This window comes from Bombus affinis, chromosome 2 (genome assembly GCF_024516045.1).
Source record: "Bombus affinis isolate iyBomAffi1 chromosome 2, iyBomAffi1.2, whole genome shotgun sequence".
Lineage (NCBI taxonomy): Eukaryota > Metazoa > Arthropoda > Insecta > Hymenoptera > Apidae > Bombus > Bombus affinis.
Window position 1 is genome coordinate 1923559 of NC_066345.1, and position 26568 is coordinate 1950126.

Here is a 26568-nt window from a genome sequence, read left to right on the forward strand (position 1 = left end):
AGATAAACTGAACTAGATGAATAGAATCCATTATGATAAGCTACTTAAGAATCTAATCCACGATATTCATAAATTAGTAGACTGCGGATTTTTATGTATTTATGATAGAAAAATACGATATAATAATAAATACTAAGTAAATAATAAATATAAATAGATAAAAATACGATAGAAAAATTCTTTCGTGTTATCGAAACAGTTGAAACATATTTCCCTCTTTATCTATTTGGCCAGAAAGTTCTATCGCATGTGAAATATACGTGTACAGGGTGTATCATAATATGTGAAACGCATTTCAGAAATTGACAATAGACAGAGAAACGATGAAAAAGGAAGGTTTGATCTTGTTTCAAAGTTCAATTTAACGTTTCGATAATCCGCAATTGCTTACTTTCATAGAAAGTGCTCTAAATGGTCATCATCAATCTGCATGCAAACTTGCAGTTGCCGTATCGAAGAATCTTGCAATCTTTCAAAAATTCCAGGCGATCTTGTTGTATACGTGCATGAAGTACTTTAACACAGGCAGTGGATCGGATGCACGATTGTTTTCAGGTAACCCCAGAAATAAAATGGAAATCTAATGGATTTAAATGAGGGGAACGTGCAGGCCAGGCAGTAGATCTGCACGACCTATTCATTTATGGGGAAATCGCGAAGGTAAGCAGTTGGACTATCCAAGTACAAAAATGGCTATAACTTTGAAACTTTGAAAATAGAATACATGTTCATATGAAATTTTTTCATAATTTTGAAACCTCTTGTCCACTCCTGAAGCGTGTCTCACATACTATGATGCACCCTGTATTTTGAATTTCGTTATCTTGACCTGAACTATGAATGCAATCTAACAGATTGATAGTGGACGTATATAGTGGACGTTATATTTGGCATAATTAATTAATTTATTTTTTTATTTATAATTAATCCCGTTTTGGCGATAGAAATCATGTTCAGTACTTGTACTATATTACACGAGCTTAGTTACTATATTACATTGTTATTTTATCGTGTCATATTATATTATTCAATTCTTTCTTAATAATTACGTATAATAAATACGTATCTATCCCAATGCATATATTAAAGTGATATACGCAGAAGTACATATATTTTTTACAAAAGAATTAATAATTTATTAGAATATTAATTTATGGCTGTACATATACGTATAATGTCGATTATAACAAATATATTAAAGTATTGCTATCGCAGAATGTAACAAAATCATTGAAATATATGCATACGACCTTTGTATTTATATCTGCACCAACGCATGTACGTATAGTACAAGCATAGTCTACTAATTCAGTAGTTGCTCGTGCAATCTCCGTGGTCGAAAATCTCGACGTAGCTAAGAAATTTTTGAAGAAGGTCAGTAGAGCGGAAATTGTTGTCTAAGTTGTATCGTTCAACAAAAACGACAATTCTGTTTTGTGTGTGTTTGTGTGTGTATATATATATATATATATATATATACGTTTAAAATGAATATCAGATATTTTATATTTTTGTTGGCATTTCTCCACCGTTCAGGTAAATTGATACCAGTTTTAACAAAGTACGATTATAACAATAAGGTGACTGCACTGCATTTGAGGATTATTCGTAAAAGGACTCAGTTTTAACAAAAAAGTATAGTTATTATTAGTGAAATGAAAATCATTCTCTACGAAAGGATACGAAATATATATATAAAATCTCCGGTAATGTTGTCAAAGTTTCTGTTTGCATTTACTTTGAAACAGATGTGAACACATAGGGACAAGTTGCTTAATTAAATGCGATTCGTTAATATACCCGTAAATTATTGCTATATATTTTTTTAAATCGTTATTATTATAATCAAATTAAATTGTTGTAATTAAATGTGGTTATTATTACATTTAGAGTATTATTGAATAATCAGTAGTTTTGCATTTATATCGGATCGTATCGAAGTGTAAATCTAAGATTGAAGAAAATATTACATATTGTTGATATCTTGAATCCTCGATAGATAACCTTGCACTAACATTAGAATCAGATAGTGATACACGTACGCTCACTGCGAGCCAATATAATAATATTATAGTAATTTTTATTCATTTAGTTTTATTCTATTTATATTTAAGTAACGTACAGAGATTTATAAACAAAAGTGGATCAAAGCATTAAACATAAATTCCAAATAATTAAAATTTAACTAATCGTATAATTCACAGTTTCACAAATTAGTGAATTTTGAAGGTGGTGTACGCCCATTTACGACCCTGAAAAATGATATTGATCTAATTAATTCTGAAAAAAGCCATTTGTATAATGAACTTACATCTACTTAAACAGATAGAGGCGCGAACAAATTAAGTAGACCTTATCAGGATTCTTCGATCGATGGAAAGAAAGCCAAACACTTGGATATTTCAACGGAAGCTGGGTTTACACCACTCTGAAAATAAGCGGCTCCAAGTTGCTCGTGTTCCACCGTACCAAAGCATTCTCTCATTCACAGAAATTTAAATGAAGTTGTTTCGTGATTACTTCCAGTTGAAAAGTAAACTACGATTGGAAATAGAAATAGCAAAGTACTAGAAGCATCGTTACAGTTCATGTGTTCTATTTTTTGAAAGCCACAAGTGTTAATGATATTTTAATCCCTATATTTAATTGTCTCCAACTTGAATAATTTGAAATAAGTGCCATTTATTACGTATTTATTATGTATAATTTAGGGAAGGACAAAGGTGACGAGCAGCTTATAGTAAAATTTTTAATTGGTTGCCAGTTATTTTTTATACAAATAGGGGTTAATTAGCGTGCGCACACGGAGCAATCACAATGCTTAGTACAATGCAGAAAGTAAATGTCATATAGGTAGTAGGGCCTCGTGTAATCTCGGGGCTATCTAGCTAGATTAACGTCGTGTACACCAGTTGTAGGCTCATCGCTGTCACGTTCGTGTCATCGAGTAATCGCAACTTCTGACAGTTCTAAATATCATTTTTGCGATGAAGAACTTGTACATAATTTTTACAACTATCATAGGTAAGAGGAGAATTGCTTGCTAACTAAAACAAAGCTTCATTTAACACATTAGAGGAAAGTACATTTCTTCTGCAGCGTATTTGGTTTTGACATTATATTTTTACAATATACAAATTTAATATAAAAAGTTATAATATAAAATCTGATTTAACCGTGATTTAAATTACAAATTTATCGTATATAGGAAGAAAACAGGAAACGTCAAAATTAGTTAAGGTGCACGAGCTTTTTATAAAAGGGAGAAAATCTATTTTATTCGTAAAGTCAAGTCTGGGTGAAATCGAATCGAATAAAAGAATAGTTTGTATAATAACGTGAAGATAATATTCGTCAAGTATTGTATAGTAATTAAGTAGTGGATGAAGAACGATAATCCAATGAAACTTTTAAGTCTGGCAAATAAGTAAAAATGTCATCGTATAAGCTTAAAGTGTGATTGTGTCGGCGCTATTATGTGTTTGCGATTTATAAAAGAGACTCGACAGCAATCAGCAAAAACTGATAAAAACAGTGTAATGGAACTTTAATAACCGGAAGCTTACGTTATACTCATTAGAATTCATTTGAATTCTTCATCAGCCGTATGTAAAAGCGCCAATTTAAAAGCAGCGACATTCCTTTGAGGGTCGATTGAGTGTCAATTTAGGACGTACGAAACCATCGTTCAAGTTTTCTCAGAATTTTCGGTGCTGTTTTCCACCCTGATATCTCATTAATGGGAAACCACACTTATTTCTCTGATGTTCTGTTTAGTCAACGGTCAATGAGGTTAATTTTATTTCCTGCCGCACGCATTACTTATCGAATTTATTGGGTGATGAACTCCCAACGCGGATAGACGAACAAATTTCACAGGAGACATATCAGGAGGACCGTGTATATACCTGAAAAACAGAAGTATGTGTTTTTATTCTTGAGAATTTCTATTAAAATTTGCGTACCTTTGGATTATTTATTTGCTAACAAAATGGTAATGTATAGTGGTAATGACTATAATGATCCATACACATTAACTTATATGTAGATTGCAGATTTTTCTGCGTTTGTAGGAAAAATACCAAGATGCATGAAATACACGTAATATACAGAAACATATGAAATATACAAAGTACAATATCTGTTATAATATTTAATGGGAAAAACGGATATTTATAGTATGTAAAAAAATATTATACATAAAAACATAAATTTGCAAAAACATCTTGCTTTATACATTTCGGTTGAATTTATTAACCATTCTTATTCAGTGTTTTGCATAGTGATTCGTACGTGTGCAGTTTTATCTTCAGTGTGTTGTAACTTGTTGCAAGAGACATTCTTCCTTATAGAACATAAATTACAGCTAGTTAGAAAACGTTTGCTATAACTTGTTACTACTTTCTTTGTTGTAATTTATAATCTATATTATAATCGGTTTACTGGATTGCAGTATTATCTTGGAAACTTTGGTATTTCCGTAATCATTTAAAGATACGAATGCAGCTTACTGTCCGATTACTTCAAGTACGTAAACAGTCAGCTGTTCGTTATATTAATAAATCTAATAGATAGTTTAATGAGTCAGTATACATATATACATACAACATTGTTTTTCAAAAGAAAAATTTTAGTCATCGTGTCAATGAAATGTTAGTGTTACGATAGTGTAACACGTCTCGTGTGATAGTTGTATTGCGCTGACTACCCTTCTTCGTACAGTTCGATGTACAGTAGGATGTAGCACGTTAATAATTCGCCTCATGTTCTCAATCATTGGTTTCCGGACTTTCATTTACGTATCGATGAAATCCTATAATTGTAATTGTATACGGTTCGCACTGCATAGAACATCGCAAAAACAAGTGTTCCATTCGAGATTATTTTCCTATTTTATTCTACAACATATAGGAAGATGTTACTTTCTGTTTCTGCGATTTAAACAATTTTCATAGAAATATAATAGTGCTTGCAGAATTACAGTATTAGTTATCGAATCTATAATCGAAATCTATAACCTAAACTGAAGTTAGCAACCAAATTTTTGCATGATTATCTATCTATGTGTTAGCATTTTTTATTCGAAATGTATACAAATTAACACACACAAATGCTATATATTATATGTTAAATGTTATAATATTTTATTCGATTAACCGTCGATTTGTCTACTTGAGTCATAATTGAAGATGTTCTTTTTCCAGCTTCACGTAGAGGAGATCGCACTGCACTCAAATCTTTAACTGAAAAGTTTCTCTTGTTTCAGGTTTATACGAAGTAACTGCGTCCGATGATTGGTCATATTCGGGTGATCATGGTAATTATTTTTAATCTTAAACAAATTAATCGTACTTATAAGGGGTGTTTCGTTTCAATCGATCCACGCAGATATGTCCTATACTGTATGTTATTGGAAAAAGTGTTTAGAATAAAACTTACTTTGTTTAAACGGCAACATCTTATGATGGCATTCGACATCTCAAGACGACCTTTGTTTTTTTTCGGTAGAACTATACATTTTTGTATACATCGTTCGATGCATTGTTTAATTTTCTGTAAAAGAATATGAAGGTTCTTGGGTCGAAAATTGATGAATTTAAAAGATATTTAATCTTGTAAAACTTATCGTATTAAAGATAAGAAAAGATAACACTGTGCTTTTATCTTTATATGATGAAATTAAGACTGAAATGTCTCTTAAATTGATATCTTGATACTTTTTTTTTTATAAAAAATTGACAGCTGCTTCGAATGGTGTTACCATTCAACTCGATTCAATTCAATTTTCGCCACGTGAAAACACGTATAGTTCCATTTAAAAAACAATGGTTACCTTGAGATTCTGAAAACACCTCCGGCTAAACAAATCTGCCGATCCTCATAAGACGTTCCCTAAGAAACAAAACAAATTTTATTTGAAACCCTTTTTCGTATAACGTATAGTTTATGAAACATTCGTGTTGATCGATTATAGCGATACATCCTGTATATGTATGCAGAATTACTGGACCATTCTGTTCAATAGATAAAATTATTTGCAGATAAGAAAGCATCAGTAAATCAGAGCATATAACATTTATATTTTCTGTGTCATTGTATCCGTCTCGTCAATTGTCCTCTTCTTGCAATCTGTACACTATACATATAAAAATAATGTAATCAGGACAAACAATGGATTAATTCGATCGAAGCTTTCCGGTTTTAAAGCAACTCGATGGTCATACTAAATAAATATTGCACCTAGATACATACGTATATACAAATAATATTCTATCAGATTGACGTAATGTTTATTCCGTGATTGCCTATTTTAGTAAATATAACTGGTATGTTATTGTTTCTGACAAAGGCTTCATGGTATTATGTTTTCCTCTGTTTAGGCCCGGAACATTGGCCAGGCCTGTGCACGACTGGAAAGAGGCAATCGCCGATAAATATTGCTATCGAAGATATCGTTAAGACCGATCTTGGTCCACTTAAATTCATAAGATACGATACTGGATTCAACGGTAAAATCACGAACAATGGCCATTCCGGTAGGTAAAGAAAAGAAGTAAGCAAAACTTTTTCACGTTACATTTAAATGTTAAATAATTAGCAAGAGAAATTTCGAGGCTTGACCGTATAATACCGTATAATATAAGGCAAAATAGGATAAGAGACGATGAAATTGTGTCTAAGAGTTCCTTCCTCAATTATAAGCAATAAAATAAAAGAATCGGCCAAAGTGCTACTACCAGGGAGAGCAACAAAAGCCAGCGAAGTAACGAGACGGTATCCCTCCTGTCGGAGTTTCCCCTTTTATAGACAAGTCTGAGTGTCAGTTATCGTTGTGAGTTGTTGCTTGAACATTTACAATGACAATTGTACACATTATGTCTCATATTTCCTTCTAGTACGGGTTGTGTCGTTGCAGTCAATACGAAGGTTACGTAAGCGAGTAGCAAGAAGGGTTTAAGATGAGTTTCTCTGTCTATTATGTCTAAAGGATGATTAGGTTTGAGTCTTTTGTTGGATATGTGCGAGATGGTATGAATCGTGTCAGGATTTAGGCGATTTAGAAATCGTATGAAGCGTTCAACTGGCAGATCCAGTATAGTATCTTATACCTGTCTGAATAAGTACCAGTATAAGCTATTCGTTAGCTATCGAAGTACGAGGATTTCAGCTGAGGCTATTTGATCGATGTTAGTTTCCGAGACAGAGCCCCAAATGGGGCATGCATAAGTTTAAGTGGGCTTAATGGTGGCTTTACATATAAGAATCTTAAGCGCTTGGTTTAATTTAGAGTGTCGTCCCATTAACCACCAGAGATGCCTGTTAACCGTATGCGATCTGTTGCGAAGAAACGTGATACGGGGTTTTCAAGTTAGCCGCGTGTCGATATAAACACCGAGATATTTAATATTGTCTGAAGTGGAAATTGGAGAGTCCTGAAAGGTGATAACTGTGCGATTGAAATGGCGTGCGTTAGTGGAGAATACGGTGTGTTGGAATATCAGCGAGTTCATATTTATTCGGTTATCGATGGTTCTTCGGAAATGAGATCGAGATGGTTCTACGTTGCGGAAGCGCAGCTGCTGCCAAAACGTTCGTGCAGAGGATAGCGTGAGCGAAGCACGAGTGTCATCGGCATAAGCGAAGAGATATGTGTCGGAATGTGTAGGAGTATCATAGGTATTGAGAATAAAATGGAGAGGTCCAAGAATGTTGGGTCGAGGAACATCGGCTGAGATCGATCTTTTTGACCGAGGTGAAGAAGTCACGAGAATCAGTGAATATTTTGTTATCTCAGTAAGCTTAGTTTATCGATTTTATTGTTATAGCGGAACCTATCCGCCCTTCGTTTATACGAACCAGGGTTTGTTTAGAGTCAGTTGTACGAGTTCGTAAGCGCGTTTCTATTATCCGAACTACGCTGAAGCGTACTTTCAGTTATACGTGCGCGTGTTCTGAAGTCGTACAGCTCCGTGTGTTTTCTAAACTGGCATATAAATTAACTATATATTATACATATACACATTAACTATACACCGTACGTGCTATATATAGCTTAACCTTTTAATTGTTTTATATCGTAATGTAAATAAGTAAGGTTTATTTAATTCTAATGTTTATGTTAGTAAATAATCATTTCTTATTTATAAATCCTAATTTTCAACTTGAAAAGTTGCAAAATGTTACGTTGTCAACTTGAACATATAATTTTAATTAATAAATATATGCTATCTTCTCTCATTGGTACTTGAAACTTAAATTCCAATGTGCCATAATTAGTATAAAAGTTATACGTAATTTCTTAATCACGAAAATCCAATTTATGTACTGTTTGTATAATGTTCGTTCGATTTCATTTTATTATATGCAATAGACAGATAGACATGCAGGCTGTGGATACATAATGAAATACCACATCTAAATTCTTCTCAAATTAATACAACCAATAAAAATTATCTAGTCTTTCGTTAATATTCTTCGTTTGTAACAAAAATTATTAATCTCCCGAAATTTGTAAAAGTTCGACAAAATTTTTTATTTGTCTGCAGCTTCATGCAAAATTAACGTATACCGAATAACAGTATCGAAATTGATTAAGAAAAACTTTCTCGATCAATGAAATATTAGGTTTTCCGTATCTGTTATTGGAAATTATATGATCATGATATATATAGAAGCATTATGCATTGATTAATAGTAATTGCATTTACGATTTATTTTATTAACCTTCTTTAAAAGTACGTTATTTTCTATTTAACTTTTGTTATAGTACAAATTCGATTGTACGGTGCACCAATTCATCTCGAAGGAGCAAATCTTCCATCCACGTATATCTTGGAGCAATTACACTTCCACTGGCCCGCCGAACACACCATAAATGGCATCCGTGGTGCATTAGAATTACATTTTGTTCATTATGACGAACAATATGGCAACGCGAATATGGCATCACAACATAAAAATGGCATTGCCGTAGTTGCTACCTTATTCGAGGTACGTTGATTCGAGCAATTTTAATACTTTTCTACTAATACGTATTGTCACTAATACGTATATTTGTAAAAATGTTTGTCGCAAAATTAGTCTTGATCGAGAGATCAAGGCCGTGTTTGTTCCATTCCTTGTTCTCTACCCGTCACGAGTATCAGATGTCTCGGAGGAATCATCGTGGACTCATCGTCTTAATTCAACCAACTCGAAAAGTGTAGAATCCCCGCTATAATGCTCGAGACGCTTACTTTTGATCATCCTATACATAGAAAAAAACAAGTCCGACTGTGCAATATGTTTTTGGTTTCTGTTGCTGACAATGTTCAAAATGGCAAAAAAATCATACATTAACTTCTAAGGAGTAATCGTAGAAACATTTTCACGATCTGCTAATATTGTCGTTGAGTGTATTGTAGAGTATTTTCAAATTCATCGAGCTTAATTAAAACACTCTCAAGAAAAGGAGAGTTTAGAATAGAACAAAGGTAAGACACATTAAAAGAATTAGTTATTAGTTATCGAATGATCTAATGTCTTCTGTGATGTAATCTATTCGTTTATACCGGATATATAAATAGATTTAATATTTTTTTAAATTGTTTCACGGTATATCAATAAATATTTGTATGTAAACTCAAACGTTATGTCGTATACTTAATCTGATAGGTACTATTGAATTTTATTTGTATATTTCGGAGCTAACTTAAAATAGTGCTCATTATCTTCAATGCATAACTGACACCCTCTGGTCAATGTTTCGTAGAGTATTAATGATGCATATGCGGCAGTAATGTGTTGCGTTCTATCTCAAAACGAGCAATTTTCGCATGTGCAGTTAACATTTACCAGATGGGTCATCTGGTTCATTGATGCAACCCATTGATCATCTCAACTAAATTCATAGCCTACCGACTGCAAGTGGAGATTAACATTGTACAAGTGCAATTTGTGCTACGTTGATTTAGACGTAGTTCTCTCGAATGTTTCTCACGACTACAAAATTATTAGCAACAGGTTTATAAAAATTGCATGCGTCGACCACTTTGACAACTTTAAATTTCTTATCGTTGATCGAATGCTGACATCTTCTATCATCCGTACACCGATTACTCCTTTTATTCTTAGTTAGTAACATCCTCTTATCTTCGCTATATAGTTACATTTAGCGTTGTAGGTGTAAATCGATCTAAGGGGCTCTAAATCGTGTGTTTGGTATTAAAATGTAGGCTCCGTGAAATATGGTAATCGTGATAATCATAAATTGCATAATTCTTTCGTCGAAAATCTTTTTTAACGTTCTCGTATGTTCGATATTTTTTAATTTTTCTGTGTCAGAACACTAGCAATTGGTTTCATGTTTTTAGTAACGAATAACATAGCATAGATTCGATAAGACTGATATAAAATGAGATTACGAAGAAATATTCAGGAATAACATATCTTACGACGATATGAAATAAACATTTAATGGTAACGCCATTCACGAAATCGCAGTACGTAGTTTAAGTCATTAATATTTTTTTAAGTTTTCTAAACTTATCTTGCAATTATTTATGCCATTTTCTTGTAATAAATAAATTCATTCAAGTAAGGGATTTGTTTTTCGAGAATCGAACATTGATCGTACATTTACGTAATGAAATTGAGAAATTGATAAAAAGTGAAATTAATCGGCTAGACTTCTAAGACGATCATGCATCATCACAGCTTACGCTCGTCTTGATCCGAGGCAGGAAAACAAGGAAAGTTTCACACGAGATATTTTATCGTGAATGATACATACATACATACATACATCAGTGATGCCATTTTTCAATTGTGCAGCTCTCCGCTTGCTTTGCCGCTGTCTAGAATTGACCACGGCAGATGATTACACGTTCGGTTCCGTTTGAGTCCCGCTTCCTCTCCCGACTTCGCTACTGGTAGGGTAGCTACAGACCGGTCGATTGGTGAGAAATTTTAGCAAGTCGCCTCGTGTAAATGCAAATTTAATCGACTGGCTTAATCGATTGACGAACGAGGGCGGAGTGGCAGGTGAAGCTTCTGTGTACGAACAGAGAAATTTAGTAGTATGGGTTAAGCCAAGTCCACACCGATAGACAATCGTTCGCAGACACGCGTTGCAGTCGTTCGGCATTTGTCTTTCGTGGAAAATTTGCAGACGAGGCAAGACAAAATTCCAGTCCATAACTTGTGGATAAAAACCACGTCAAAAAAATTAACGGACAATCGTTGACAGACGTGCGAAGCAGCCTATAAAATGCACGTCATGACGTGACATTTATGACATGGTATTTTCTATTGAGACGAAAGTCGAAGATCGACGATTTGAAAATACACGCTGTTTATCGAAATCACTGCAACGCTATATATTTAATGTATCAAGTTAGGCGAGACATCCTGTATAATAGGTGAACCTGTATAAAATGTCCATTTATGTATTAGTGGATGGAATTTTCTGTTAGGTTCCACGGCATGAAATTGCATGAAAGTTCTATTTATCGTTTGAGATGTCTATGCTCTTTCTGATATTAAATTAAAATTCGAGTTAATAGACGGATAATAAATGGATATCTATCAGGATCGATACGATTACTATCGAACGCTTTTTAACATAAAGATATGTTGGTCATCGTCATTGATCGCCTTGACTGCCTCGATGTTCTGGACATAACAGATGAAGCTCAAAGCATCGGCGCTGATCGCTGTGTCTGTTCTCCATCGTGATTCATAACACATCACTGCTGACATCAGTCTTCATGATCAGATCCGATACCTTAAAAGAATCCTATCTTCTCACACTGCGAATGTAAACCTGAATAATGTGCATTGAATAATCTGGCCAACTCATTTTCCGAATAATTTGTAATCGATATCTATTTTTCATTTCTGTTAATAATAAATTTGATTGATAATCTTACGCAACATGTCTGACATGTCTAAAATATCTATATCGCAGTTACGACAGAACTTCGTTTACACGAGCTCTATTTATTTGAATAAAATTTTAATTAATACTCGAGCATTCGAGATCTTTATAGAAAAATTATTATTGTAGATGTATGTATTAATTGTATCGATGCGACGTGTAGATATTTACATAACATGTATGTATGTGAAATATCATTTCAGTTAAATAGCGATGACAATTTGGATATAATGCCAATTTTGGAAGCAGTGCAATTAGTATCTAACGCAGTCGGAAAAACGACGGCTTTGATGGGAACCAAGATCATTCCTTACCGCTTTTTACCAAAAAATCATACGACATATTACCATTATGACGGATCATTAACTACTCCTGGATGCCAGGAAATTGTCATGTGGTATATCCTTGCCGAAAAACTTACGTTATCAGAGCAGCAGGTAAATTTATTTTTCGATTTCATGACTATTTACATATATCTAACAATGAACGTTTAACACGTTGACTGGCACGGTGATGATCAGTGAGCCACGTTGTTAAATTTTTTAGAACGACTAAAACGAGATAAATTTCATGATCTGACAAAGTTTAAAGAACGTAGACGACACAGATAACATTGTGAGAAAAAATTGCACAAATACGATATAATATTTTACAAGAATTAAATACGATGATTTCAATTTATCGCGACACCCAGGGCAAAATATGCGAGCGATTCGCATATAGATATATATTAAAATGCAACATCCCGTAGAGTCTTTACTTTATTTTCTTCGTTTGCAGTTAAACATCTTTAGAAGTGTTGGAACAAACAACGGTACACTGATCTTCAATCACAGACCAACGCAGAGTGTCGGAGAAAGGACAGTCTATCATCATTTGGACGGATATTCTGCCGCGACAATCCGTTCGAGCAATTTACTGAACGTGTGCTTTGGTCTATTACTAACCAAATTGTTATATTTCAAATAATTCCAGTTAACTTCACCTGTGAATTTAGAATTATCTAATCGCATAAAATGATCGATATACCGTTGACAGACATTCAGCGATTCGAGAAATTTTGTCGCATCTCACTCATATCGTGCATAATAATGGGATAATATTTTTTATGCTAATGATATATCAAAGGATTATAAAATCATAAGAGAGATAAATGCAGTACAGTAGCTCGTGAAAGCTAAGACACTTTTAGAGAAACTTTCGATGAATACAGAGCGTAAGAGAACATGTGGGACCCACTTCGGGCGTTGATTGCACTTCATCCTTCGCACATAGTAATAATGAGAGGAGGCAAGATAGGGGAAAGGAGAGTTTGGATGAAGCGAAGGAGGAGGAAGACGAATTAAACAAATAAGGAAACTGATCCGTATTATTATGAGTACTATTATGCGTTTCCATAATGATTCATGACTGTTCACAAGTAACACAAGATTTAGTTCTAAAGTGGTCCGTCTGATTTAATCTTAAATATACGGTAACTTTTATATGGATTTTCGGAATGGTTTCATATTTTACTATTATAATCACGACTGTTGTGTCTCGTTATAGCGATGACGAAATTTCAAAATGTTTCGTATAATGCACGTAATATATTCGTAACAAAGTTATGTCGTAAATGTTCGACGTGTACACAAGTAAGATTTAGTGACAAATATACGCGTCAGTGAAACAAGTCATTATATGTGCAGAGCATATGACAATGAATAATACAACCGCGTTATATATAATTAGTGATGTGACAAACGACATGTGTACATAATGTATATCTTTGTAAATGATTTTATGTTTAACAAAAACAAAAAAAAAAAAAAAAAAAAAAAAAAAGAAAAAAAAACAGCTAGAGTAGCATTTAGACACATCAATAACGTAGGTAACTGGCTAATCTTTCACCAATAATGATAATATTCAGTCACAATCATTTTATCACATATACTTCTTTCGGAGAATATAAAGATTATAAAATTAAAATTTTATTCGTTATCCTCTTTATGGTTAATTAAGAGTACATAGCATAAGCATTTAAGGAACTAATTAAGTTTATTTGTATACTTGAATACGTAATTTCGAAAAATAGTGATCATATATATTTACTTATGGCAAGGAACTACTTTGCTAAAGATAAGTAGCGTAATGTCGTTTTCTCTTTGACGACTTGGTTTTACATTGGATTATTTTATTATGTAAGAGCTTGCCGTCTTTTTGTTCTTCTGATTCCTTTGAACAACCAGTGGTAACAAATTCTATACTGGCACCATTGTCATCATTATTTATATTATTAAATACATTTCGTACGTTTACGTCGTATGTACATTCACTTTGAAGATGTTTTATTTCAAGATGCGGTGTCTGAAAGCAATAAAGTTTGAAACAACTTAATAAATAAATAAATAAATTGCATCCAAGTTATATAGTATCTACGATCATCGGTAGTATCTGTATAGTAGATACAGCATTTATGAACATTAAATAAAAGAATAAAGAAATAATTGAAAAAAAACCAATAAATAAATGAAAAAGTAACGCACAACATTTAAGTATAAATATATGTAAATATATATACTCTTATTCATAAGTATTAGGACACTTGTGAAAGATAAGATGCACCAAAGATATTTTTAAGAACTTATTAAGACTTGTAATTATTTCGCTTGTAACCTTGTTACATAAAGAATTCTTATATTCTATTCGATAATAAACATTTCATCGATTATAAAAAGTACAATTAAATTTTTTTCTCGGTTATAGGTATTTCTCTGCCTTCGTTGTTAATAAATTTTGATTCCCCGAGGCAGATTCAAATTTGTTTCTTTTTAATCGATTAAAAATTTTCTGAATAAAAATCTATCAAACGATTCTGAACACGATTATGCGGATAATTATTAATTTATTGTGTTCTTATAACTCTTACGAATGACTTACGACATTACAACATTAACTTACATATGTATATGCATGTAATGCATACCTATGTAGATTGGTATACGCAGTAAATAATGAAATAAATTATTCCTATGCTTTTTAACATGAAAAATTTATATCCTGGTGATTCCATGAAAAGGTAGTAAGCATCGCTTGTAATTACCAATTGACCTAAAATACACATACTATTACTACAAATCGATCAAAGTGTCCAGATACTTATGAGAAACCTACTCATTAATTCGTTACTTTTTCCTACAATTTTTCTAAATAAATAAATAATCAATGGATCGTCATCTTGCACGAATACAAAATTCTAGCGGATTAATTATTTTCCAAATAATTTAGGTCAGCTATCACGTTCCGTGAAGAGACCTGGCAAGTGTTAATACTAATACCGATACTTATGAACAGAGGTGTATACATATAATACCTGAACAAGTTTCCACCAGGTTTTCTTCCGACGGGATATGAGTTTTTCCTGCGAAGCTGAGCAGGATGCCTCTCTCCAGGAGACGTTGTACGCCTTTACATCGTGGTTCATCGGCCAAACCAAACGTACCTTGACCTCGCCGCAGTGACAAGTCATTCGCCGTAGATGAAGATCGCCGTGGTATCGCTCGCATCTGCGAGATCGCCTCCCCAAATCGGCTTCAATGAAAGGGCACTTCTTCGTTTGTTATGCCAATTATTAGGCTCGACAAAAATACCAGTAGCAGATGGAAGAAGAGCAGGCTGGAATTTCATCTTACCGTATGCCATGTAATCGGTGCTATTGAAAACTTTCGAGGCTTTTCGCGACAACAATCGCCGGCCACCGTACAGTGCAACAGCTTGCACTTGAAGGAAGTACTGACACCTCAGTTCCAAGTTTTTCAGTTCGTAACACGTTTTGTCCTAAAAATGCAAGGAAAAGAAAATCACTGTCGTTACAAGTTATAGTGAGAATATATAGGGTGTATCATAATACGCAGGGCCCAAGTCACGAACATTTGTCATTGTTTTTCGGGCCGTCTGTCTACTCTTCAATTCGGTCCTACATATTATGAAGCACACACCCTGTTGTACAACAGCCCTAGATATTGCGTATCAACCATCCTGTAGTTATTTGTAAGTCAACGTACATTTATGAAAGAATCGTTTTAGATATAATAATAGGTTTTAGATTGAAAGTGGACAACTAGGAGGAAGTTATGTTTAATGCGTGGTAAATGGGCCGTGAATATATATTTATACAAACTCACATTTCTGTGAACACGACTGAATAGAGCCTAAGCATATGTGTAAAAATGTTCAGTCTAGTAATAGATATAAAGGTAGGTATAAATAACAAGTTGAGAGTAAAAAGTAGAATATAAATAATTTGTGATATTTACTTGTAAACCAATGTATATTTATCGAAGAATTGGAAAATTTAGCGTAAAGTGAAGTAATTTTATCTTGTGCTTTAATATTTCACATAATTTACACAAAAAAAGGTGCATATGTTAAAAGAATGGTAAGTATAGAGCGTGTAATGACACTTTTGTATTGTAATTACGTAAAACTTACTTTCAGAACTGTTCTATGATAAACGAGAATGGAATCATTAGTCGGTCCGTGAACAAGGCGGCTCCAAAACACTTTGTAAAATGTTATCGGCACGTCTGAAGCTGGTTTACTCCATCTTAGGGTAATACGCAGTTTTCCATCTACCAGTCGCGCATCGGATAGAGTCAAGTTTTGTGGTTCTTTTGGATTCCGTGGGTCTAAAAATAATAAATTACCCTTTAAATTTATAATATGACAGCCGCAAAGAAAACTTCCCTCTCTTCTCCATTTTCTGTCGCAAAACTTCGTGAAAGCTAATTGCATGTTTTCGTTATTGTTAATTTATGATATTGTTAATTTATACATAAATTTCTACATCAAAGGGTAGTACCTGTGCGATGTTTCTGATGTCTCGGTGATAAATATACACTACGTTTATCCATTATAAACTATACAGGGCTATCTTCTGTCATACAAAGATAATTAAAGGGAGAACTAGAAAGTTGTAATTACACGACGAACGATCGAACCGAAAGAAGTTTAAATTGCACATGATATATTATGCACGCCAGTGTATGGTGCTACTGGTAAAAATAATAAATGGATAAGCAGATCATCGATGGAATGACAAGGTGCAGTATTATCAAATATTTCAGACAGGTAGAACATTCGCGAGCCTCTCTATCGATGAAAAGCATAACGTTCGCTATTAAAATATCGTTTTAAGCGATAGTAGATTAATAATAATAGTAGATAGTAGATTAATACGACAGTAAAGAAGTTATTAAAAAATTAGATATTTGATCAACTACATATTTTCGTTGCGGCTGACTTTCGATTCGTTCCACGTGACAAATCCAACATCTTTATTACATTTTACGTAACTATAACGTATTAATTTATCCAGGACAGTTTCGTATTTGTATTGTTGTATATTATACGAATTAAACGTAACGAAATCCTCCATAAATAAAAGGGAGAGAAAATTTATGGAAATAAATTTACGAAGAAAAATTTGTTCTAATAACTCGTTGTTATGTCTGTTAGTCGTTATCATGACTGTACAATGTACGGTACAAATACGGTAAGATGAAGTGAGATACAGACGAGAACACAGCTCGGAGAACCTATCTGTAATTACAAATTAATTACGTATCGTATATTCTTGTTCTTACTACCGAAAAGAATTAGTTAGCCAGCGGAATGGATTTTCGAGACTTGAATCCTTTTAACATTTTTTTAAGTACGCTTTCGGCCAATGTTTTGCCGATGTCGAGCAGAGAAACGAAATTACCCATCTTTTTCAAAATCTATTCGATCATCATTTGGTTAATAGAGCTGACATATTTTATTGGTTGCGTTGTCGGAATTTTGACTGTATCGAGGGAAAAAGCACTGAAGGATGGAACGGTAAACCTTGTGATCGCGATAGAAGTGCTCGTGCTAATGATTTATATGCATAATCGTAAGAATTTACTACGTGGATTAATTGGAAAATTGAACCATCTCATCGAGGGCAATAAAATACTTCGGAATATGATAGTTAGCGCACTGGAACCAATGGAAAAGCCGTTGAAAATTTATACGGTTGCTAGTGTTGGTTCGCTCGCTCTTTGGATATCATTGCCGCTTATCGAGGTTTTCCGGAAGAACGAGTTCCGTTATTCGGATTATCGAGTGCCATTCGTTCTATCCAAGGAACCTTTCTCACTCAACGTTTTCGTTGGCGGTGTCATCTTCCAGATCGTCGGCGGTACATACACGCTAATCAGAAAGATTAGTTTAGATATCTACACGATGTACATCATTCTGTTAACGACGGCTCAATACAAGTATCTTCGAATGAAATTTGCGACGATATTCGAACAGAAACCGGAAACTTTAAACGGTTCGTACAACGATAGTACCCGGCAGAATGTCTCCTTTAGGAAAAAACGGATGATCCAAGAAATGAGAGTGTTGACCCGCCATTACGAAACTGTAGTTGAGTAAGTATAAGAACGTGATCGGTATAAATATTCATGATATATAGAAATAAAAGTATATATTAGCTCGTAGAGGTATAAGCGCAAAAGTATTTTTATTATACGATAAGTTTGTTTCATGAATACCTGCACGATAGCGTCGCGTTAAAACGTAAACGAAATACTTATACAATTGATAATTTCTGGTTTGTTCGAGTTTTATCGTGTAAAAAGTGTACTGCTTTGTAACGTAACTGCTACGTGCATTGCCGTGTATGCTACAATTCCTGAGCGGCGCTAGTAGTTGGCCGCAAATCGTACAACGTTATTAGCACGTTAAAAGTCGTACAGCGTTTGCACTTTCGTTTTCTTCCAGTACTATTTCGCATTACATATACGGTATTATTTTTTTCTTTACGTTTCGCACTCGAACAAATAAACGCTCTATTCTAATAGCTCATTACTGTAAAAATTGATCGTCTATTCCATGTTGATCTTTACAATTATATGCGGAGCGTTCAATATTGTCAATATTTCGGAGTTCTCAATATCGTGTTACGCAAAAATCTCTCTATATTGTCGATACAATGTTGTCAGTGTTTGATGAAAAATTACATTTTCCTTGTACGTTCAACATTATCGAAGATACATTGCGTTTCGAGTTAGCATTTAGCGACGCCTAATTAAAAGAAAGCCATTATTTTAACATTATCAGTGGAAAGACTACAGAAGTGGCTTTCAAGAAAAAGAAATGTGTTTCCACGCGGAGTAAAAATCGACGAGAACACTCTCGTCGATGTTCAGTTCAATAATATTGAGAATATTATATTGCACGTACATTGATGTGGACGACTGTATATCTATAATGTTGAGAACCGTGATATATTGATAATAATATTGATTATGTGGACGCCTGTTAAGATTAAGACGAAAGAAAAAACAAAAGAGTTATCAGTTTTAAAGATTTGTACTCTTTTTAAATAGAGAAATATCCTTTCACAACTTAAATATCCTTTGATTTTATATAGGCGTAGTATATGTATAATTCGAGATGAAAATATGATCGATTTGAAGTGGTATGATGATACACGATTAAGACTTAAGCGATATGTTAACAAGTTTTGATGACAAACAAGTTTGCAATCTGACAATCGCGTTTGCTGTACATTTTAATTTTACTTTAGGAATAAATATTCACGAAAATATTGCTCTTTTCACATATATTGAATATCTCGAGAGATTTTTTATGAAAACTTTAAACATACATAATTTTTATATAGCCAAAAGTACTAACAAGAAAAACATACATTAATTTGTCTTGAAGTAATAATGTATTTTGAAGAGATATTGAAACATTTTTCTTGCCTCAACATGATAATATCAAATAAAACACAATAATATGAAAAATGAATAATTTGAAAAATATACAGAATTTATATAATATACATGAAATTTTGTGAAATTTTCCAATTTTGATGACTTTGTAGATGTGGTAACATCGTTTAACATTTATCGTCGTAATAAAATTTCGTAATTATTGTAGGATTGCTGTTATGTTGAAGAAATTGCTTTTTCTAAACGTCGGAGTTCATTACATAAACAACGTTTTCCGGTTCTGCTTTCTAAGTTTTATGTTCGTAATGGTATATTTTAAGTTCCAACTTCTTAATACAGAATTTTGTTTCCTAGCAAATTCTGCTTCTCCTGTTATTGCTTATCTTGTACAGAGGACAACTATTTATTTTTTCAGAGTACTAATATGTTTTCCGAGAAATGTTTAATTATATTGTATACAATTGGTGCGCTGATACAATTTTATATATTGTGCTATTGTATCCAAGAGCTACTCGACGCGGTAAGATTTTTTAAATGGTATAATGACTTACAGTATGATATTGATGAACAATGTGATATTGTTTTCTGCTAGTTAATCTCTCTTGGTTAATAAGATATATATTTTGGTAATAGCAATGCAATAAACAAGAAACACTGTATACACATATATAAACATTAAATTTATATACATCTATAAATTTTAATAATATCAGGTATACAAATGAATAACTAAAATTTTGTTTAAACGTAAAAAGATTGACGGTAAAATGAAATGGTTCCTCCCGCCTTTTTGTCGCTACGTACTCTTAACATCTTACTATTAAAAACGACATTTCATTTGGTGCAGTTTCAATATAATCCGAAAAAAAAAATAGTCAATTCGTAAGTGTCAATAATGGAAGAAAGAACGGGAAAAAATGAATATTTGCCACTGTATTTTTCATAAATTCGCACAAGGAGAAAACCTACGATTTGATTTGTAATTTTCTCGGTGGAGGTATTGTATCGTACGATGAGTGTGCGTTTTGGTTCAAACGATTTGAGAAGCGACGACTTCTATTTGATCGACAAGCAACGCTCTGGAAGCTCACGAAAGTGCGATCACGACGATTTTAAAAGCAACTACTGACTGAGAGTTCAATACAAACGCAAAAGCAGCTTGCGGAGTAGCTAAAGGTAATACAGCGGATCGTTCGAATCACCTACACGAAGTGGGAAAGATCCAGAGAGAAGAGAGGTGGGTGTCCTATAGGATTGTTGCATGATAGCGCCAGACCATAGGTTGCTTTTGATGCGAAAGACATCGCAACGAATCTCAGATGGGAAGTTGGGCAATATCTGGTATATTCAGCCGACATTGCTCCATCAAACTAACACCTGTTTCGATCGATGCGATCACTTTCAACCATGTGATGAAATTTTTAAAATAGCTGGACCACTTTGTCGTAACAAAAGGCATATTCTTTATAAAGTGGAATTCATCGACTGCCTGAAATACGATTTATAAGTTATAGAAAACGATGGTGGTTATTTTGAGTGGAAAATTTGTTTCACTCTTTTTAAAAATGCATCTTGAATCTGTGAAAAAATCGAATTATTCATTTGTACACCTAATATAGTTTACGTAATAAGATTGATATATTTACACGTAATAATGCGTTATATATACATATATAATTGTATAATTGTACAACGTATCAATATCCATTCGAAATTCTTAGAGTAACGCAGTAGCTGACGATGTAATATATGAAAAGTGGTATTTGCACGACGTACCACTGCAACGTGCACTTCTTATGATAATTTCTGCCAACAAACTACAGTGCAAATTATCTAACTCTCGACACATTGATTTAACTTTGTCGTCATTCATGTCGGTAAGTGTACTGCCTTAATAATAATAATTACTATTACTTGATAATTATGCTACCTGTTACATACAATACGTCCAGAAGTAAATCGAATCAATCGACCAATTGCCAAATGTTTTATATAGAATTTCTTTTGTTATTGTATTTTTATGTTTAACGTATAATAGCGCAATTTGATCGATTTGCTTTAGGCAAGGACGGATTGAAGCTTTTGGCGGTCTCTGGGACTATGGACCCAGCGTTGAGCCCTTTCGTAGAAAGACGAGGGGAGGCATTAAAGATGAAATAAATTTACGTAAATGTGAAATAAAATTTAGTTTCTATTCGCATTTAGGAAAATCTTTTCAATGGGAAATTTCTTTGGGAAATGACGATTCTTGAATGACTAGGCTCATGGCTATAGCTCCCCTCCTCTAGACCTCTTTTAATCCGGGCCTAACTTTTATACAGCGCACCTATATATAATTATTGATAATTTAATTAACTACTCTCTACTTAACTATTCTTTCACCGTTTTTCTAGATCCTAAATCAAGCATATTCCGTATGCTTATTGTTTCTTAAATCAAGACCTGATTAAAATTGAATATTATAACGTTATACGACGTAACATATCTTAATCATTAATTAGTCTCTACAATATAATTAAATATAGCATCGTAAGCAAAGTATTTATTTAATTGCAATGTAATATTAACGTTTGAAGAATATGATTATATTTTATGCGATAAAACAATAAATATGGCGGTAAAAATAAAGATCAAAATTAAAAATGTATTACATTTCTACAATAACTACAATATTCGTTTAATTTCGATTTCAAGATAAGATTGTGGTACTCACAAATTGAATTACCGCGAACAGTTTTTCGCTTCTGTTGACCATTAAATAACACAAATGATCGGCAAAAATCCAGTACACGTACAATACTCATTGGCGATAATCTTTCATCATATTTCGAGTCGTGGCACAGAAGTTGTTGCATCGACTTCAGTAGGAAGAATAACAACGTTCGCTGTGTGCACTTTGATTTTTTCCCTGCGTGATTTCCACGTCTTTTGCAACGTATATTTTCAAAGCAGGATATTTTTCAGAATAAACGACGAAAAAAGGAAGTGACTTAAAATGGTTACAGGAAACTAAAGACAAATTTTCCCCAACTAAACTTGACTGCTTGTTAAATTGATTCCTTGTCACGATAAGTGTTTATAGATAGCTAGTAATTTTGTTTGGTAATTGAGATACCAAGTAATAGTTAATTTCACGGACTATTTCCATCTGGAAACAAGTTTGCAGAGATCTGATTTTAGATCAGGACAACGTGCTGCTCGCTTCAAAACTGGAATAAGCATGTTTCGTACGTATTTGCGTTGTTCTTTGGATGCAATAAGAGTAACGCAGAGAAACCTTGGATGAATTCTTTTCGTTCTCTAACTTGCGCGTATTGCTCGGATTCTCGCGGAAGAATAGCAAGTTCCCTCGAGGAGCAATTGCTGGATAGTTGGAACTAACTCGTTTGCAAAGACTGTGCGATATTAATTAAGTGGTTTTGAAGCCATTCCCTTCTAAAGCTAAGTCTACATTTAACAATAAACGTGAACCAATCGTAACACGACGAGTTTATCGCACGCTATAATAATAATGTAACGCTTACCTTTTGTTTTAAAAGGTTTGGAAGGCTCCGAGTATCCTCGGGATCCATTTGCATTGATGGCTGCTACACGAAATTGATACCAGTGTCCTGTCTTTAATCGTTCTCGAATCGTTGCGTGTGACTTCGATGAAACGTGACGAACAATCCATGGACTTGATCTAGATTCCAGGTACCTTGGTCCAAGTAAATGTCGTTCCTCCACCAAATACCTCACACCTTTGATTCCGGTAGATTCATCGATACGCTGTGCCTTAGAATTATACCAAGTCAAAAAAACCAAGTTGTTCTTTTGTTGCCTGATTTGGACATTCCTGGGTATCACGGGTAAATCTGAAAAAAAAAAAGAAAAATGCAAAAATGTGAATTTTATCTTGGTTTGTGCGTAAATTTGTACAATTCTCGCTGAAAAGTTTGGACCACGAACAGTTTGCAATTTCAATCTACGATAAACGAATGAAATCCTCCCAGGATAAGCAACACGATATTTACATCATCTCTTCTTACACGAAACAACAAATACAGAGATAGTGCTGTGTCCGAATATTAATGACAGTAACTGTGTTTCAACGAGGGAATGCCGCATAACATTTAGTCTTTCAGGAAGGCCTGTATCGAATGACTTGCTTGAGTCAACTGCTGTCGAAATACGCTGTAATATACTGTTCTAGACTTATAAACTGTTGTTGCAAAAGCTTGTGTGTCTTGAAAAAAAAAAAAAAATTCTCGGTCAGATATGAAATAATTTAAAAAGCTTGAAGCTCAAGAGACTGGAATGCTGGTCTGTTAATGATTTTTCAAGCACAGCGTTCGAAATTCTGCTTGTCCATTGGTTTTCATTGAATGCAGTGAATTTGTAATTACCGTGCTTCTATGGTATCACGTACGTTTGTACACCTCTATTGTATATTGTATACACCTTTGTGAAGAGAAAGTGGTCCTTTGTACCGGGATATGGATGCTTCGGACTATAATTAGGCAAAGTGGTGGTTTTGGTTTTCGATAAAGCGCAGAGTTACGCTCAGCTTATTTCTAGACTGCGTTTTTTTATGCATTTATAGAAAATTTAAAAGTGTAAAATCGCACAGAATACACGTAATGTGAGCATATATGTGAATCTATTAATCGTTTTAACCCTTCGGAAACATCGAGTTAATTATAATTGTAGACATGGGCATGCCAATTTTGGTGTCTTTTCTTCGAAAACTTGTAAACGAAAATCCTCGAGTGTCTTAATCCAGCCAGACGGAGTAAGTTCCGGATATCTCTATAAAGTAAGAATTTTTTAAGTTTTAGAATTAGACCATTTTTGTAATCGCCAGCGCATTTGTTCCCCTCGTTGATAAGCATTCATAAAAAGACAGCCACCTCTGATTTCCAATAATTTTTTGATATACCATTGTAGTCACCTTAAATATTGTTGAGAAGGTTTCAGTTGGGACTGCCCGTTTATTAAAAAGTTATTACCGGGAAGAGTTTTTACGAATGTTTAAACAGTAGTTTATTTATTGATACAATAGTAGGCATCAGTATCTTTACTGAAAAAATCTTGTAAATTAATTAGTTATTCGTAAATCATGCAAAATCAGTGTTACAAGCGCATCACCTGCAGATACAATCACACTAATACACGCGCGCTCCCTCTCGTACAATTAATAGTTTTATATCGTAAATTAGAGAAATTACGTTCGTGTAAAGAAACCTTAATTATAAATGACAAATAAAATCTAATGCGTACCAGTTACATTGTCTAAACCGACGGGATGCATGCATGTGACACCGCAATCATGTCTGCAACATTTTGCTAAATCTGGGCAACGAGAGTCATCGACGCAAGCTATCAAACAAACAGCTTCAAAGGGTGACATGGATGCTTTATCAGGACAGTGACCAGGTTTTGTGTAATTGGATGCCAAGCAATTTTCCATACACTAAAACAAAACAATACATCGAACGATTATACTCACATGTATGTACAATATATTATATATTCTGCATAAGAAAATAAATATACAAAAAAGAGAAAGTAATATAAATAAAAAATTGTTAAATATTATATATATATATATCAGGGAAGATTCTATCTCTTTCTGGTTAAATTGTTTCGTTTTCAACATCCAGAAATGATATTTATATTAAAATTAAAATTGTCCCTCCACATTTACTGATATTCGTCTTCGTACGAGTAACATTTTCAAAGAAAAAAAGTTATTGTTTTCTGATATCTGAACGTGTTGAGTTCGTACACTTAAACAAATTTCAATCTCAAACATTTCTCCGTTTTACGTTTCCTCGAACAAGTCTCTCGCTAGCCTACACAATATGGTTTTCATTAAAATACGTCTCTAATCATTGAAAAAATTTATCTTTGACGATATAGGATGCGTCACTCTTGTGCTATCCGACTTCTGTGGACACACCTTCCCGGGAACGTTGCCTTCTTACTTAAACTGTTTACGTTGCCTAGCAAAAGAAGAAGAATTTCCATAACTGTGAAGAAATCCTATTCTTGCCTTTTGCGACGTAACATCTTCATTTCGGTGGATCATTCTACGTATATTTTTAACCCATTGTTGGCGGTATACTGTGAAATAAATTTTGCCGCAGTTCCCGCCTATTTTTCGAAAATATGCCAATGTTTATGAAGTGAAAATCGTCGATTCTCACGTTTCTCGTCAGCAGTGTATTAATATACAATGCCCTTCTATACAATGTCTACATAAAACGTATTGAACACTATTGTACTTATTATACGGAGTGTAATAGAACGCGCGGAACTCGTTTCCTCGGCTGATTGTATATCTAAAAACAATGAAAAAAGATTCTCTAAACATATCCTCCATCTGTCTTGCTTTATGAGATCTAACGAATTTTACAAACAGAGCAAACTTTATTGAAAATGTTGAAATATCAGGAATCAGAATAGAACAAGCTTTTTAACAAATTCGGGAAACATCAGTAATCGTTCAAAGTACAAAACGTTTACAGATTTGCCTTGAAATGCAAGGTGGTGATTTTCAGCAACTTCTCTAAAGGTGATCAGATAAGACAAAATCAGAAAAGAAAATTGTCTCATACACGAAGACAGATACACGGTACGTTTATATGAATATTTTTTCATTGTTGTTAGATATACAATCAGCTCACGTGCCACATGTTCTGTCACATCCTGTATATTATATAATTACATATCAATTAATTAGGTCGAAATGTATTAAATTTTGCCTCGTTTAATAGTTTCACGAGACTATACTAATTTGATACTATGAAAATTAAATATATAGAATCTGTTTAAAAGATACCTGATTAGAAGCAAAGGTATGTGCGAATATTATTTCTAGCTATTGTACAATATTAATATTTTTAATGCAAACTTAGTCAC

At 33.6% G+C, this 26568-nt stretch overlaps 3 protein-coding genes and 1 long non-coding RNA gene across 10 annotated transcripts in view; 2 read left to right on the plus strand and 2 right to left on the minus strand.

The window, feature by feature from the left end:
- The first annotated feature begins 1472 nt into the window (after positions 1-1472).
- Positions 1473-14319, plus strand: LOC126928524 (carbonic anhydrase 6-like). Of its 2 annotated transcripts, none has more exons than XM_050744190.1 (6): positions 1473-1536; positions 5267-5317; positions 6381-6536; positions 8768-8991; positions 12121-12354; positions 12698-14319. In XM_050744190.1, exons 1-6 carry the CDS (start codon positions 1488-1490, stop codon positions 12884-12886), a joined length of 903 nt encoding a protein of 300 aa, XP_050600147.1. In that variant the 5' UTR covers positions 1473-1487; the 3' UTR covers positions 12887-14319. The 2 variants fall into 2 exon arrangements, with proteins under 2 accessions (XP_050600147.1, XP_050600148.1); XM_050744191.1 differs by lacking the exon at positions 1473-1536 and adding an exon at positions 2857-3024.
- LOC126928391 (anosmin-1) overlaps positions 3267-26568 on the minus strand; it is a 35692-nt gene continuing 12390 nt past the window's right edge. For 3 of the 6 annotated variants that reach the window (XM_050744146.1, XM_050744154.1, XM_050744149.1), the window contains 6 exons: positions 24925-25117; positions 23190-23519; positions 16388-16584; positions 15589-15733; positions 15270-15487; positions 13711-14263 (listed from right to left, as the gene is read on the minus strand). In XM_050744146.1, the coding sequence (XP_050600103.1) occupies positions 14030-14263; positions 15270-15487; positions 15589-15733; positions 16388-16584; positions 23190-23519; positions 24925-25117 (1317 nt within the window). In that variant the 3' untranslated portion in view covers positions 13711-14029. Of the gene's footprint in view, positions 3909-10672; positions 11032-13710; positions 14264-15269; positions 15488-15588; positions 15734-16387; positions 16585-23189; positions 23520-24924; positions 25118-26568 lie in introns of those variants that run through there. The other 3 variants (XR_007716638.1, XM_050744160.1, XM_050744157.1) reach the window with 3 other exon arrangements.
- Positions 5053-6386, minus strand: LOC126928600 (uncharacterized). The gene is made up of 2 exons (XR_007716836.1): positions 6253-6386; positions 5053-6136 (listed from the first exon to the last, which is right to left on the minus strand). It is a non-coding gene; the product is annotated as an uncharacterized LOC126928600 (long non-coding RNA).
- On the plus strand, positions 16580-23149 carry LOC126928579 (uncharacterized). Its single transcript, XM_050744229.1, has 5 exons — positions 16580-18354; positions 19874-19973; positions 20081-20185; positions 21387-21542; positions 22059-23149. The coding sequence occupies exons 1-5, from the start codon at positions 17570-17572 to the stop codon at positions 22113-22115; spliced, it is 1203 nt and encodes a 400-aa protein (XP_050600186.1). The 5' UTR covers positions 16580-17569; the 3' UTR covers positions 22116-23149.